The following is a 17,269-nucleotide window of genomic DNA, read 5'->3' on the forward strand; positions in this document are numbered from 1 at the left end:
ACTAACTTTAATGAAGCCAGTGTGGATTACATAAACTAATGACATGGGCTCTGGTGTCCAGGAAAAGAAAATATTTTCCTTCTGTTTGAGAAGTTGAAGAAAAATAGTATCATAATTTTGCATTACATTTATACCACAGGAGTACAAGAAATAAAGTGTCACTTCATGTTACCTTCCCAGTATTACAACATCTGCCAGGCTTCTTATGTAATTATTACAGTATATTTGTGCTTTGATCATCCCTCAAACTCAGAAATAGGCTGCTAGTAGCAGGAGTTCCTTTCATTATAGGGCTGCAGTACTATGCATACTTACTTGAGATTAATACCCATTGAATTTAGTATTTATGCCTGAGTAAACATGCGCTCAGAGGTAAATCCCACTGAACTCATTGTGATTTTCATCTGGTAATTATTTTTGTACCTTCTGCTACTTATCAGAGCACATTGTAAAGCATTCATCCTTTTTGTATTGCCATGATGGACTAACATGGCTACTTTTCTGGAATTTGCTTTCACATTTTTATTACATGTTGAGAATATAGAATAAATGTGCAAGTAAATATATCAAGAAAATTTCCACCTGTGAGTAGTAGTGGGAAGTAAATTATGCTCTTGATGTGCTTAATGACATTAAGCAAGTGAAGAACTCTCATGCCCTAATTTTATATCTCAGCACCCCCTTGATTTTATATCAAAGTATAAAGAGGTCTCTTATCAGTGCAATGCCAAAATGAATGTTTCTGGATGTTTCTGGCTTGACTTCAAAACTTCCTTTCACACAGTAGCATGATTGCATACTCACACAGTTTATCTGGCCCTGATGCTGCACAGTGTGAGCAATTTAAAAGCACATATAGAAGAGGCACTAGCACCAGTGATCACAATGTGGCACCCAAGTAGTATTTTGGCTTCTTGGGACAAAGTATAGCTTGTTTAACTCTATGCAAGGCTTTTCAAATGTGTGTTTTTAGAGGGGGAAGTAGGTGATCTCTCTTTTGCTTGTCAGGAATAGGGTGCTGCTTTAATGTGAGATGGCACAAATCATTATTTATACCTCACTATGGTACAACTAATGTGCCATGTCATATTCCATAGTCAATTGTTTCTAAAGATATCTTCACATTTCTGATTATCTTCTGTTTGTGCAGACCTACCCTCTATTCATCTACACAGCATACTGAAGGCGCACCCAAGCCCCTTCAGAGCGACCCGAAAGCACGTGTGTAGATCCTGCTGGAAGAGGCGGAGGAGGAGGTGGAGGAGGCGGCGGCTGGGGAATCCGGCTGCGTCCTTGCCGCCGCCGCCACCCACCTCCCCGCCGGCCTCGTCCCAGCCACGGGGGTGGGGGGCGAGACCCCCTCCCGCCGCGGACCAGGCTCCTCCTTCCTTGCCCAGGCCAGCCCCAGCCCCAGCATGTCCTCCGGGCTGATCAGGAGGCCGGCGGGGAGGTGAGTGGCAACGGTGGCGGCGGCAGCAAGGACGCCTCCTCCTCCGCCTCTTCCAGGGCAGGATCTACACACGTGCTTTCGGGTCACACTGAAGGCGCTTGCGTGCGCCTTCAGTACGCTGTGTAGATCCCCTCCTGGTGGTTGGTGGTGACGGGGAACAGAAGTGAGTGGTGAAAATGATTGCTTGAACTAGGATAGCCATATGGATACAGTAAAGGAGATAGCATCCATTTCAATGAAGGTACTATAAGGTAAAACTAGGGTGACCATATGAAAAGGAGGACAAGGCTCCTGTATCTTTAACAGTTGCATAGAAAAGGGAATTTCTGCAGGTGTCATTTGTATATATGGAGAACCTGGTGACATTCCCTCTTCATCACAACAGTTAAAGCTGCAGGAGCTGTACTAGACTGACCAGATTTAAAAGAGGGCACCTGCAGCTTTAACTGTTGTGATGAAGAGGGAATGTCACCAGGTTCTCCATATATACAAATGACACCTGTTGAAATTCCCTTTTTAATACAACTGTTAAAGATACAGGAGCCCTGTCCTCCTTTTCATATGGTCACCCTAGTAAAACAATTCCATGTAACACAATGGGCCCCATCAGTGAGTCTTCTCACTGCAGTTATTATCAGCAACTACTACTGTTCTTACTCCTCTTTTTCATCATTGCTACCACTTGTTTGCTTGACTGGCAGAAAGCCAGGGAGGAAGTCAGCAGTGGCATCTACTGCTCCTCCTTCTCACAGCTACCATTGTTTCAACCAGAGCAAGAGGCAGATGAACAAGCAGGTTGCAATGGTGGGGCAAGTTCAGGGGTCTGTTTTCAGTGGGCCCCTGCTGGGGTGTGGGCCCTTGGCAGGTGTCCAAGCATGGCTACTTTTGGCCACAGAAAACAGGTCACAAAATATTCACATGGATACTCTCCATCCTTGCACCCTTTCATCGTGCACAAATGCAGGGTTCGACCTGGATTAGTACAAAATATGAACATGGCTAAAACCCTCCAGTTTCTAATTTTTGTCTTTGCATATTAAAAAAACCCAAAAAATTCAGCAATAAAATTATGAGAATCTGCTTATCCAGAGGCATGTGCCTGCTTTTTAGGAAAAAAATATCAGTCAATTTTTCAGTGCATATATGCATTATTTCAGAAGCAAGTTTCTTAGGAACAACTCATTCTTTATTTCTTAAACTAGAATAACAAAAGTGCCAAGGTTTTTAAATGGTAAAATGCACACATGATACCATCAATTATGAGTGGCACATAAGTGTCTGTTAAGATTTCCCTTCAATGAACAAGGAAGGAGGGATCAAATTATTTCCTGGTTGCCACTTTTACGTTTATTGCAGGGCCATTTCCATACTCCTGCAGCATTCACAGCTGACTGTCTTGCATATGTATTTTGCCATGTAAGATCAGCTATCTTTTGTATCAAACCAAATGTTTTAAAGAAATAATAAATAAGACAATATAGTTTTATTATGCTGTAGTAACACTCTTGAATTTTTGAGATTGTTGAAATGGACATGCTGTTGATGTTGATCTTTTGCTAATGCTCTTTTTCTGCCCATCTGTTGCAGCTTAATTTCCCTTTGTTTAGACAAGCCTAGATTTCCACAGCACACAAAGAAGTGTAACATTTACCACTGATCTAATACACCTTGGAGTCTTACTTGGGGCTTAGAAAGATAATTAATTGGCTATTTGTTGCTTAAAAACTTCTCACACTTGGGTAAACTGAATCAATCCAAATAAATTAGCTGTTCAGGCAACAGTTTGTGTTAATAAAATGCAAATGGAAATTCTGATGTAAAACAAATAATTTTAATTTATAAGCAAAATCAGTAATATTTTTTCTAATACCACTTTATTGACTCTAGCTTGAAATAACTAATTTGTGGGAATCCATTTCACATTGAGAGTTTGAAGAAATAATAATTTTGTATGCATTAAAATAAAAGCAATTTAATTCATATTTTAAACACACAATCAAGGTTACAATTCCTTACAAATTTTGATATGCACAGAATATAACTTGTATGAATCCAACATTTCATTGCACCAGTTACTAAGCTAGCTCAGTTTAGTACATCTTGCCATCCTGAAGGCTGGGACCAATTTGGTCCCAGGTAAAGATGTTGGGGATCACATGCCAGCAGTGGGAAGACCACAACCCCAAGTGGAGCAGTCACTGCTGACATATGTCTAGATCTATACTACTGTTTTACAGCGGTATTGAAATGCACTGACAACAGTTGCATATACCACTTTCATAGTATTATTTTCTGCTTTTTATTCTACATTCATAATGATTTTACACAGGGCATCTCCAGACAGGCATTTTTTCATGCGATTAACATGGTTTGGTTGCTGGTTTTCTTGCGGGCTTTACACAACGCCATCACCAAGCTGTCTTCCCCCAGTTTTCATGTGTTATTTTAATATGGGGAAAATGCGGCATTTTTTGCAGACATGTGATGAAACCGCCATTGTCTCCCTGTGTAATCCTCCCATCATGCTATGTCCCGCTTTGTGTGGGAGGGTGTTGGGCAGTGCAGCATTGATGTCAGGATCAGTTCAGAGTGTCTCCTCCTGCCTCTCTGCCCCTCCGCCATTTTGCTCCTGCTCAGTTCCATATTTCAGGAATGCCTAAGCAGGTGGCCAATGGGGAGGGGGAGGGGGAGGGGGAGGGGGGTTGCAACAGACTCAAGCATATGAAAAAAGTGTTACTGTTGCTTTTACTGGGACAATACTGATTTGCACGTGGGGTTGGGGAAGGTGCAAACTTCTGAACTTCCGAAGAATTAGCACTTAAGAAGTATGATGATACCCAACTCTACTTCTCCTTTCCACCCGATTTCAAGGAAGCTGTTTCTGTGCTAAACCAGTGTCTGTCGGCAGTAATGGACTGGATGAGGGCAAAAGCTTAATCCAGACAAGCCAGAGGTGTTCTTGGTCAGTCGAAAGGCAGATCAGGGAATAGGGATTCAGCTTGTGCTGGAAGGGGTTATACTTCCTCTGAAGTCAGAGGTTCACAACTTGGGTGTACTCCTGGATTCAGTCCTGAGCCTGGATGCCCAGGTTTCAGTGGTGACCAGGAGTGCATTTGCACAGTTAAAGCTAGTGCGCCAGCTGCACCCATTCCTAGAGATGTCTGACCTGGCCACAGTGGCACATGCCTTAGTTACAACCTGTTTGGATTACTGTAACGCGCTCTACGTGGGGCTGCCTTTAAAGAGTGTTTGGAAACTTCAGCTGGTTCAAAGAGCTGCAGCCAGAGTATTGACCAGGGCTGGTTACAGGGAGCATACAACTCCCCTGTTAAAACAGCTCCACTGGCTTGCAGTCTGTTTCTGGGCACAATTCAAAGTGCTTGTTATGAACTATAAAGCCCTATACAGCTCAGGTCCAGGTTATCTGAAAGACCGCAATTTCCCTTATGAGCCTGCCCATCCTCTGGGATCTTGCTTCTTGGTGGCTACCCCAGAGCTCTGGAACTTCCTTCCCAGAGAAGCTAGGCTGGCTCCCTTCCTGATGTGTTTCTGGAGGCAGGCTGAAACTTTTTGTTCTGACTGGCCTTTGGGGACTAGTCTGGACCTCTGTTTATTTTTATTTATTTTACTTATTACATTTATATACCACCCCATAGCCGAAGCTCTCTGGGCAGTTTATAAAACTGTTTATGCACTATTTATATATTGGATTTTTAAAATTCATATTTTAAATGTTTTAAAATGTTTTAATATTGTAAAATGTTTATTTTTTATTTTTTTGTAAACCTCTGTTTTAACTGTACATGTTTTAATTTGTAAAGCTGCCTTGAGTCTCAGTAGTGGGGAAAAGGAGGGTAATAATAACAACAACAACAACAAATAATAACAATACAATGGGATGGGGGCTGCTCTGCACGTGCTGCTCAGAAAGCTTTTAGTCCTTTCTATTCAGTCCCTGTGCACACACACACAGGAGAAAAGTGTAACCCCTTGACACTCAATCCCCTCTCCCAGTGTATACACCAATGAGAAAAGTGTTACTGTTGCTTTCACAGGGACAGTACTGACTTGCATGGGAGAGGGTTGATCTCCAAAGATGCAGACTTCTGAACTTGTGAAGAAGTGTTTCATTTCACGCCAAGAGGGGAGCGGCTGCACCAGAGGGGTGGACAGCCGATAACATCCTGCAAGGATCCAACCACCCTTGTAAATAGCATATGGTGTTATGCATAAAAAGAAAAGAAAAAACCCGGGTTTATAAAGACCCCATTTAAATCCACCAAATCTTTTCCAGAACAGGAAGAAGCTGTAAATTGCCGGAGAAAATGCCTGTCTGAAGAAACCCACAAGGTGTAGATCTGGCCTCTCTCTCATACATAGACACACACATAAATGACCAGGCTTCACTTGCCCCATCCCTTTCCTATTGGGAAAGGTAAGAAACAAACAAAGCCCCAGAGAAATGCTGCTTCAAGGAATTCCCAGTGACTTGAAGTTGTGCCTTCCCAGTGAGCTCGGAAGTGCCTTACTATAAGTCTTCATGGGCTGTATGGGGAGGCCTGAAGGGCCAAATTCAGTCCATAGTATGGGTTTTCTCCAAGATATGGTGGTTGGATGTCTCTTTTGTATCCATTATATCTTGTTTATACATCAGATGTATGAACACTAGGGATGAAGGAGAAATTAATTCTGTTCACATTTTGTGCATACTAATGAAATTCACACTACCCAAACTTGGATAGTACAGAAAGGTGTGCACAAAAATGCATATATTAAAGGGCTATGTGCACAAGAATACTTTATAGTAGATGAAATCACTCCCAAAAACGTGTATTCATTTTGAGAAAAGCTCAATAATTTATGTTTGAATTTTCATGCAGAATTTTTAAAATTGCAAATTGATGTAAAAATGGAATAGAAGAACCGTAACTTTTGAAAAAATGACTGAATCAGACTTGATAGAATTATCTATGTCTAATGGACAGCATGCATCTGATGAAGGGTTCTGCAGTCCATGAAAGCTTACCCTGCAAAAAATGAGTTTGTCTTTAGGGGTCCAGAATAATTATAGGACTAAAGCTGAAGCCCTATGTTAAGGGTGAGCTGAGTGAATTGCATTCTGCCATTATAATCAGTAATTAATTGCAGGCAGCTGGGAGGAGAGCAGTAGGTGGTATGGCTTATGCTTTGAAAAAGCCTCAACAAATTGATCTGAAACTTGGCAGTGTAGGAAAGATAGGTTTGGGAATGGTCTATGCTGATTTTGAGGTAGAAGGCATAAGAAATAGCGTATTCATATGAGTTTCAAGTGACTTCTAGCTGACAGGTATTGTCAGTATTTTCCCCATAGGGTTTGCTGGCACTGAACTTTGTCAAGTGATTTCTCCATTTGTACTGCATCTTTTCTGAAATATTTTTTGTGTTACATTGAGGGGAATGTCTATTACATGCTTTGCCCTAGTCGGAATAGTTTTTATTAAAATGCATTTTTTCAGCCTATTTTAGCCTATGGTGGGTGATAAGGAGTGTCAGTAGGAACCTTTGTTGCCTAGCAATAGCTTTGGAATGAGCTGGAAGGAGGATGACATGTCTAGCTTTACTTAGTAGCTCAGTTGGTTCAGAGAAGTGTTTCTCAAACTGAGGACTTGGGACCACCAGTGGGTCTCATCCTATTTTCAGGGGCTACCAAATACCTCAGCAGCAGGGTGGGATTAATGAAACTGGCAGTGTGGGGAGATAGGTTACAAGTTAAGTGTGAGAGGAGAAAGGGAAAAGAAATGACAGGAGATGAGTAAGAATACTTTGAGATTCATGTCGGTGGAAGAGGTAAATATAAGTTCTCCACTTCGACCCTCTGGATCAAAAAGAATTGTTTGAAACGAGGAAGCTGAGTCCTTGTATATTATATTTGGAACTTTTATACTTTTTACTTTTATTCTTACACTGCCTTGAATCATGACTAGGTGGTACATAAAACAGAGCAGCTCAATGAAAATGTCCACCCAGTGTGTGGCCACTGTAAAGAAGGCAAACTCCATGTTAGGCATTATAAGAAAAGGAATTGAGAATAAAATGGACAGTATCATACTGCCCTTATACAAATCTATGGTGCAATCACACTTCGAATACTGTGCACCACACCTAAAAAAAGGATATTATAGAGCTGGTAAAAGTGCAGAAAAGGGCAACTAAAATGGAGCATCTCTCCTTTGAGGGAAGGTTACATCAACTGAGATTGTTTAGCTTGGAAAAAAGGAGGCTGAGGGGAGACATTATAGAGGTGTACAAAATGATGCATGGTATAGAGAATGTGGATAGGGAGACATTTTCCTCCCTCTCTCAAAATACTAGAACCCAGGGTCATCCCATGAAGCTGATTGGTGGGAGATCCAGGACAAATAAAAGGAAGTACTTCTTCACACAGTGTATAGTTAAATTATGGAACTCACTACCATAGTATGTAGTGATGGCCACCAATTTGGATGGCTTTAAAAGGGGGTTGGATAAATTCCTGGAGGTGAAGGCAATCAATGGCTATTAGCCCTGATGTTTGTATGCTATCTCCAGTATTCAATGAAGTAAGCCTGTGTGCACCAGTGACTGGGGAACATGGAGGGGAGAGTGCTGTTGCATCATGTCCTGCTTGTTCATCCCTGACCAATGGCTGGTTGGCCTCTGTGTGAACAGAGTGCTGGACTAGATGGACCCTTGGTCTGATCCAGCATCAGGGCACTTCTTAGGTTCTTATCTGCATTATTATAAACACAGATTGCTTACAATTTTTAATCAGTGCTGCTGATTTGTGTGTGAATAGTTGCTAACTTTTAAATAAAACACTGTGCTGAAATTTACAGAATTATTAAACCCAAGAGCATTTAAAATCTACAGACTGAAAAGAAATATTAATGAGATAAATAACTTCTGTGCTTCCAAGGTACAAATGATTGCCTGTGGGATGCAGAAAAAGTATATTTCTGGCACTCTGCTAGTACTACACAATATTTTCACCCATGCTGTGCAGCTACAAACTTACCTGATACAACTGGATTGTAAAACATGCCTTTATACTGAAGATAGATAGATAGATAGATAGATAGATAGATAGATATCCAAATGAACTTTGCTAAAAATAAGTGACGATAATGAATATATGGTGAATAATGTAACAAAACTGGATATTGGTGCACCATTTAATAAAGTTACACGATTTGAAGACAGTGTGCGGATGTTGCTAATTTTAACTGTTTTTGAATAACTGTTTGGTTAGAGTGAATTGAGTAATAGATATTGACTGGGTTCACATGACATAACAACCGACCATGGGCAACCAGCCATGATAGATTATTAGGTCATCCGAACTCAGCGCATTTTCTGCAGGGTAGCTTAATTTTTGCGAACAAGCCACCCTGAGAATGCATGGCTTGTACAATTGTTCATATCTATGGTAGATTGTTGTGTTGTCTGATCCTGGGAGAGTGATTTTATTGTGGATTGCTGGAATTGGCTATAGAACCACTTGGCAAGAGTGGCAAAAAAGCATGTGCTGCTCTTCACAATCTTACCAGTGCTGCCTCCAGCTTCGCTCGCCAGTGACTGCCCCTCCACTGATGCCCAAACAGCACTTTGGAAGGGCTATCAATTGCTCATCACCTTTTAAAAAAATGGTGCTTCAGGAGTAAGCAAATGTGTTTCAATTTAAAAAAAAAATATTTTCCCCCAGTCTTCGCCTGTCTTGCCTGGTCAATTTCTTTGTATGTTTCAGTTGTCAAAGGGAGCACAAGAATGGAATAGATAACATATAAGGAAATTGACAAGACGAAGTGGCATATATGCCAATTTGCACACAGTTGGGAAGGACCCGGGGTGGAAATAAAAGTAAGGCAAATGAGGGACCCAGTGGCGCAGTTCAGAAGTATCGAAAATAGCTGTGTGTTTTTAAACTACCTGGAATAGTTGTGCACATGTAAAGGCCAGGAAGTAAATGTAGGGGAAATTTACTCAAATTTAAGGACTGGCAAGTACATGGATGGGAAATTGCCACCTAGGGTATTTTGTAGATAGTCTATAAATTTAATAATAATAACATAGATATAAATTTAATAATAACAATAACAATATTATTTGCACACCTGTAGTAACTGCTCTGAAAAGGAGCCACAAAAAGCAGGGCGACGATACCCTCCCCTTCTGGATTTGCTGTAGAGCCAGGGAAGTATTGAATAGGAGAAAGACTCTGGCAGGTTCAACACTTAGAGGATTACATTGCCAAATGGGAGCACTCACTGCTCTCACATCTCCCCTTTTGGGGGCTTCTCAACTGTGCAAACGGTTCGTCCTCTCCCTTAGTATTATTGTCACTCCTTGACAACTATGTGGCAATTAGCCTATCTGCAGTCCCACCTTGTCAATTACCTTGTATGTTACCTACTCTACTTTATTTATTTATTTTATTTATTACATTTTTATACCGCCCAACAGCCGGAGCTCTCTGAGAGTGAAAATTAAAACCATAATAAAATTAAATGGTTTAATTATGGTTTTAAAAATTAAAACCATAATAAAACAACCAACAGGTTAAAAGCACAAATACAAAATATAGTATAAAAAGCACAACCAGGATAAAACCACGCAGCAAAATTGATATAAGATTAAAATACAGAGTTAGAACAGTAAAATTTAAATTTAAGTTAAAATTAAGTGTTAAAATACTGAGTGAATAAAAAGGTCTTCAGCTGGCGATGAAAGGAGTACAGTGTAGGCGCCAGGCGGACCTCTCTGGGGAGCTCATTCCACAACCTTTAGTGTTCCCATTGACAGCTGCAACATAAAGGGAGGAAAGATACAGATGAAAGTGCACTCTTGCACACTTGTGAAAGAACAGGTGGGGGAAATATTACGAACACATGTACATACTCTCAAACCCCTCCCCAAAAGGTGGTGAACGAAATCTCTTAGAAATTGAAGCAGGGAGGGGCTAGGGTGAGGAGACTAGATAGGTTCTGCTGCGAAGATGCATGAGATATGTGCCGGAGAACTGAGAGGGGGAGGGGAGAACAAGCCACTAAAGCCCAGCAGTCTTCTCGGGCATCCTGTGGGTTCAGCAAACAACCACCCCACTGTGGCTTAGCATGATATGTGAGCTGAGCTCACTGTCCCCTTTGGTTTTTCAACTTTATGTGTATGTTTTGAAGAGGATACAGAGGTGGCTGCTGTTCTCCTGATATAAGAGGAGAAAAGATATTTATTTATTTATTAAGTTTATATACCGCCCCATAGCCGAAGCTCTCTGGGCAGTTTACAAAAGTTAAAAACAGTGAACATTAAAAAGTATACACAATTTAAAACCATCAAAAATATAAAAACAGCAGTACAAAACAACAGTTTAGAGAGGTTGCAGAAATGGAAACAAATCAAGGATGAAGCATTGTGATCTGACACTTCTGGTCCATTGTGTCTTGATAGCCACATTCTCCCTTACAGCCTCACTTGTTCCCTTGGTTCCTGGAGCAGTATCTGGTGCTTGTTTTCCCACTACCCTTTTAATTTACCTACCCCTCCCCATACTTGCCCCTTTTGATCTTGTACATCCCTCTTTTTTTCTTTTTCTTTTTCCTTATGGTGGCCTTTTGAAGGCTAGCCTTCAATATTTGCCCTCTTCCTTCCACCCTCACTGGGTAGTGATTTATTTTTGTAGTTTTTTTCTCTGGCAGTCCAGCTCCTTCTTTCTGACTTGGCTGGAAGAAGAGAGCGCTTCCTGAGTATATAATGCACAGCCACAGTGGTTACATTTAAGCATGTCACTACTTAAAGCCAACAATGCAATCTCACATTCTGAAACTATCAGAGCACAATACATACACATTTTAATGAAAAATGTTAAGCCTTAGTTAGACCGGTTTAAAAACAAATTTACGTCACAACTAACAACAATGCACAAAAGGCTTGTGTCAGCATAGTTATTGTAGCAGCCTATGTGTTGCAACCCCAAATGGTTAATTCAATATGTCAATAATGTAGACACAGTTGAATGCATAGTAGCTGAAATAGCCATAAAATAGTGTGTGCTTAAATTCTAGAATTTTGCCTATCCCACCTCTGTCATTCAACTCATTTTCCAACTATATAATCATGTCCTTATGCAACAATGCTGTTGCACTGTACTGGCCAGGGCATTCATACTGACTCATAACTGCTGCATTGACATGAAGTCTAGGGTCAGACCACAACACCAGCACATGGCATCCTGTCGGTCTTAGCGTTGTTCTGGTTCAGCATTCCTTGTGCTACTTTTTCAATGCAGTGTTCATAAAATTAGGTCATTAGTCACCCGGGACAGCCAGGCAACCAGTTTTCTGCATGCTTGATCTAGTGACAATATGGTGGGGTATTTTTATACCAATAATTGTAGGAATTCTCTAAAGCCCAGTATTGTATTTCTCTATCTTTTCAGGCTTGACTTGAGGTCTCCTGAAAAAAAGTAGCCCGAAAGTGGCTACGTAGAGCTGTACTTTTGTTGGCTGAAAAGCTGTCGTGACTTACAAAGGCATGTGGTGCTGCAGCTAATGATGTTTCGCAAAAAGAAGTGATTGAAACCTTGCATCTTAAAGTGGATATTCTCTATACAGAAGAATTTTTGCCACACAACAGTAATGGCCTCATCAAAGATAGTAGCAAGAACATCGCGGGATATTGCTGGTGTCATGCAGAGACTCCAAGGTAAGTGTCTGACTGAAAGCAGCTAAGTTTTGTTATATTTGTATTTTCAGATGTTATTGAAGTACAATAAAGCACAGGGCTTTGTTTTTGGTTTAGTTCCTTGAAAAGATAAGGCAAGTCCTTAGGGAACTTTTTGGCAATTCCTGCTGAAATAAATAGGACATGTGCTTTTGCTATTATTTTTGTCCAGGAGAAATTGTGTTGCCATTTCCTAACTCATGAATAATATGCTTGTGATAGCAATGTCTTGAATCCAGCATTACTAGAGTTAATTAAAAGTGTATGAGAATATATAGAATGATCTATTAACTCAGAAACTGAACCATAATCAATACCTTGACCATATCATCTACCTGCCTTGAAACTTCCTCCTTTCAGGAATTTGCCCAGTTACAAGTGGTAATTACCTCCTTTGTGTAGAGGTGTTCAGATGAAAAGTTTTTTAAAAAAATTGTGAAATTTTTCAAAATTGTTTTTATTTATTTATTTTTTAAAATACACTGCTCCTTCATCACCAAAGGTGATCTCCGTGTGGTGAACATACAATTATGAAAACAATGACCCCTTTTGCACATAATGATGTCAAATAATTGGCTAATGAGCCCACAATTTGCCTTGGCACATGCTTGGCACATGCTGCTTCTGCTTTGCATAATTAACCTATCATCAGTCCTTTCAGAGGTTGATTCATGATGTATAAACCCAAACATTATCAGTTAATCATGAGTTAAGCAGCCCAAGTTAACCTAAGAACTAATTGTGAGTTGTTTAAACCATGATTAATCTATGGTGACCTAGTTTGCACCATCACCACATCCAACTGTAGGTTATTTAAGTCACAATGGGTGACTTAATTAATGCCCCCACCATGACTTCTCATGTCATCCAAAACCACTGAGGATAGCTTGTTGGGTTGGTTAACAAACCACCCTACAACCAGCCATGGATTCTGGGTGGTTTATTAACCACCCCAATAAGCCACCCTCACTGGGTTCAGATTCACAACAACTTGCGCCCATTGATGGTAATTAGTGAAATGAGCCAGTACATGACTGGCACATGTGGGGGTAGTTAACAAGCCACCATGACTTATTAAGCAACCTTGAGTTGTGAAACAAGGCAATTGTCCAGGTTCTTATATCATAAATCAATCTCTGATCAGACTGAGCAGAGGTTAATTATGCAAAGCAGATCACTCTGTGTATGTGCGCGTGCATGTGCATGCATCCCCCAAATCAGTATTTGACCTTGGGGCTAAAAAGTTGTGCACAGATGATTTAGATAAGTGGGAGTATTTAATAAAAACAGTAAAGGGGCAGATAGTAATAAACTGGCACATAGAGCCTCCTTTTACACTGTCTTCATCCTCCTAACCTCTTTGTTCATTTCCTTGCATCTAAATTAAATAAGGGTCCCATCTGTATTGTCAGATCTGGCTTCTGCTGCAAGATCAAACAGGAGTTTAAAAATCACCTCTGCTGAGCTTGAGTACAGTTCTTTTTTTAGGCTGTGGTCTTGCATTATGGATGAGCAGACAATCTGCAGTGCAGACTCTTTCTGGCCTTCATGAATTAAGAGTTTCATCTCTAGCAAATGTCAAACGTAAGTGATGTGGGAATTATAAAGGACCCTGTAAACCTGAAAGCACAAGTCTGCACAACTTGTACTCTATCTGGCCAAATTTGTCATCTCTGCACAACTTGTACTCTTTCAGACCAAACACAGCCCACTAATTATGAATTGTGGCCTGCAAGGTACTTGAATCTTTTCCTTGATTCTACCAGCCCAGACAAGGCTCTGGAGGAAAAACACAGAGAGAGAGATCTGCTCCACCTACAATATTGCTTTAATATGCTAATTATTTTGCTATGCTCATATTTTCTTCATTTTGCACAGTAAAGAGTGAAATAAATCCACTTATCATTGTGATTTGATCTGGTTAGTGTGTTTTTTTAATCTGTACTACAGCAGAACATGAAGCTGCTGACTCTAGATTTAGTCCCCTGTCCAGTTTCTGGCATAGGTCATCTACTAAGGGGACCAAAAAACCACATCCTCATATAAGGAGGCATTCACCACCATCTTTACCTATTTAGTTAATCATCTGCCCATCCCCAGCCTGGCACCTTTTATAAATCATGAAAACAAGGGTTGAACATACAAATGATAGTTCTCATCTCACAATTGTGCTGTCCACATCCTTAGGCTGGACCTTTCTGAGGCTTTCCATACTATTCTACTAGACTGCTTGGCTGGAATTTGGATGCACCATTTTATGGTGGTTCTACTCCTTTTTGGAGGGGTGCTTCTAGAAGACAATGCCAGGAAGACTTGTGCTCAACACCGTTGCCATTGGCCTATGGTGTCCCTCAGGGCTCCATCTTATCTCCCATATTATTTAACATCTACGTGAGAACTCTGGCTGAGAGTTCTGGGGTATTGGAGTTTGTTGTCACCAATTTGCTGTTAGCAACCAACTTTTATCTCTCTCTTCTCCAACTTAAGTTAAGGAGGTTTTAAGTTTTGAATCACTGTCTACATCAGTAATGGCCTGGAAGAAGGCAAAGTGAATCCGAATCCAGACAAGACAGTAGATGTCAGATCTAGCCATAGATGACATTTCTATGATATATCCTTTAGTTACATTTTATTTGGATTGCTATAACACACTCTATGTGGAGCTGCCTTTGAAGACTGTTCATAAATTCAGCTGGTTCAGAATGCTGGAGGATATTGATTGGGGGCGGTTACAGGGAATGTGTGATTCACATGTAAAAGCAGCTTCATTGGCTGAGAGTCCATTTTTGGTCACAACTCAAAGTGTTTTTTATAATCTACAATTCTGTACACAACTTGGAACAAGGTTATCTGAAAGACTGTATTTTCTCACAAGAGCCTGCCTGTGTTTTAAGACCTTCAGGAAAGGCCCTTCTTTCTGTCCCACCAACATCTGAAGCAGGACTTAAGAGAGTGTCTTCTTAGTGGCTGCTTCTAGGCTCTAGAAACTTTTCCAAGGGAGGTCTGTCCATCTAGTTCTGGAGTGGGGAATCTGCAGCCCGCTGAGTTTATTTGTGGTAATATCCTGCTAATAGCATGAGGATGTGTGTACTGTCAGCAACTACTGCCACTGTACCTAACAGGGTGACAGGTTTTTTCTAAATCCCATTATAACATTTTGCAAATTAATAAGTTATGACAGATAGTGATGTGCCTCCTCACCACCATCATTATTTGCTCCCTGCAGCTTATCTGGTATGATGGCACGGGAGGCTGCAACCTTGAGGAAGCTAAGCTGGTCTAGCCTTGGTCATTTTCTGGAAGGGTGACTACCTGGAAACCCCATGTACATTGATTCCTGCATTGAGCATGGGATTGGACTCAATGGCCTTGTAGGACCCTTCCAGCTCTATGATTCTATGGATAGTAAGAGCACAGGAAAGTGAACAAGTAGTAGTGGCAAGGGGAGGAGGAACAGATGTCAAGGAGCTCTGGATGGTAGGCGCTCTGCTACGACAAAAGCCCTAGCTGGAGCCCAACAATGCCAATACTTGATACTGGCATTGAACAATACAGTAGTAAAAACAAGGATCTTGCAAGAACTCTTAGGAAGAGCCATCCTATTTTGACCTTGTCCCCGTTATATGCTGCTGACTGTTTTTTATTGTTATTGAATTGTAAAATGTTACCAAAACATCAAAGCACTGTACTAGAAAAGATTCTCTTTTTCTTTGTCACTCTGAGATTTAACTTTCCCTGACTTTCTTAAGCTCCAAGACTAATCATTGTGACATAGATGGAGTTCTATTTAATTAGTGGAATTTTCCTCTAAGTAATTTGGGGTTAAGCAAAGAATTATATAATTGATAGGTTTCTGCAGTTTGTCTTGTCCAATCCTCTATGCAAGGCAAGATGATTCACACTCAAAAGCTCTTAACATTTTAGTTTGTTCATTTTATTTGGCTCATATGTATTCCTCCATGGATCTTAGGAAAATATACGTGAGTCATTCCATTTAATCCTGCAATTCAGGAGTACGATAGTCCTTTGATTCAGGCTGCACTGGAAGATAAAGCCTGCCCAAGGTTATCCAGTCTGGAATGCATGCCTTTTGAAGCTGCTTTTGCTGAGTTGGCCTTTTGTTCATCTAACCCAGTACTATTGATTGTACTCTGGCTGACACTAGCTCAGGCACAATAGCTTGAGAGCCTTTTAAGAGGATATGCTGGACACTGAACCTGGAATCATCTGCAGGCAAAGAATGTGATCTGAGCTATGACTCTTCTCCTTAGGAACATTTATTTACTTTTATTTATTTATTTTAAAATGCCCTACTTTTATATATATAATAAACTCATCTTACCAAACAAATAACAAGAAATACATTAATCACAATGTAAACAGTTCAAATTACTAAAATCAATTTCATACATTAAATACAAGAACAGGATAAAACAATTTAACATAAAAAAGGGAGACAGAACTTTTAGCGTACATTAAAGGCTAGGGATGTATAAATTTTGTTAAATCCATTCCATCAGGATTTCACAGATTGTCAGGCATTTTTCATTGTATCGTCCCCTCGTTCATGGAATGGAGTCGTTGCTGTGTGTGTGTGTGTTTAGCGACATACACGATTTTTGTTCCCATTTTTTGTTCCCAAATGCTCCCCAAAAGTTAAAAAAAAACATGGCTTGCAAGTCCACACAATCCATGCAACTCAGAAAAAGCTATTCAAAAATTACAAATGCAGCTCTAGCACAGAACCTTGAAGATATCAAGAACAAAACTACAAACCTCAATTCGAGAAACTTTGAACTACAGCAGGCCATTGGCAGCTCATTATCGCTTTCCAGGTCCTGATGAAGGACGTCTAGTTTGAAACATTGAGCACTTCTGGATAAAAAATTAATTATTATTTTTTAAAAAATATATACAATCTCCTGAGCTTGTCTCTTTTGCGTCTACAGTGTCTCATATGGCTGCCACCATCACTGCTCTCATTGGTGGGCAAATGAAAAGGGCCTCTCTTGCTGATCTTAAAGTCCATGCAAACTAAGATGGGTTTAGTTCAGTCCTGAATTAAATCACTCAGGAGCTTCCTCC

At 40.4% G+C, this 17,269-nt stretch overlaps 1 protein-coding gene across 1 annotated transcript in view; it reads left to right on the forward strand.

The window, feature by feature from the left end:
- Positions 1-11,952: 11,952 nt before the first annotated feature.
- SYNE1 (spectrin repeat containing nuclear envelope protein 1) overlaps positions 11,953-17,269 on the forward strand; it is a 356,826-nt gene continuing 351,509 nt past the window's right edge. Inside the window, exon 1 of the mRNA XM_063124531.1 lies at positions 11,953-12,166. Within this exon, the coding sequence (XP_062980601.1) occupies positions 12,100-12,166 (67 nt within the window). The 5' untranslated portion in view covers positions 11,953-12,099. The remainder of the gene's footprint in view (positions 12,167-17,269) is intronic.

Source organism: Elgaria multicarinata, chromosome 4 (assembly GCF_023053635.1).
Source record: "Elgaria multicarinata webbii isolate HBS135686 ecotype San Diego chromosome 4, rElgMul1.1.pri, whole genome shotgun sequence".
NCBI lineage: Eukaryota > Metazoa > Chordata > Lepidosauria > Squamata > Anguidae > Elgaria > Elgaria multicarinata.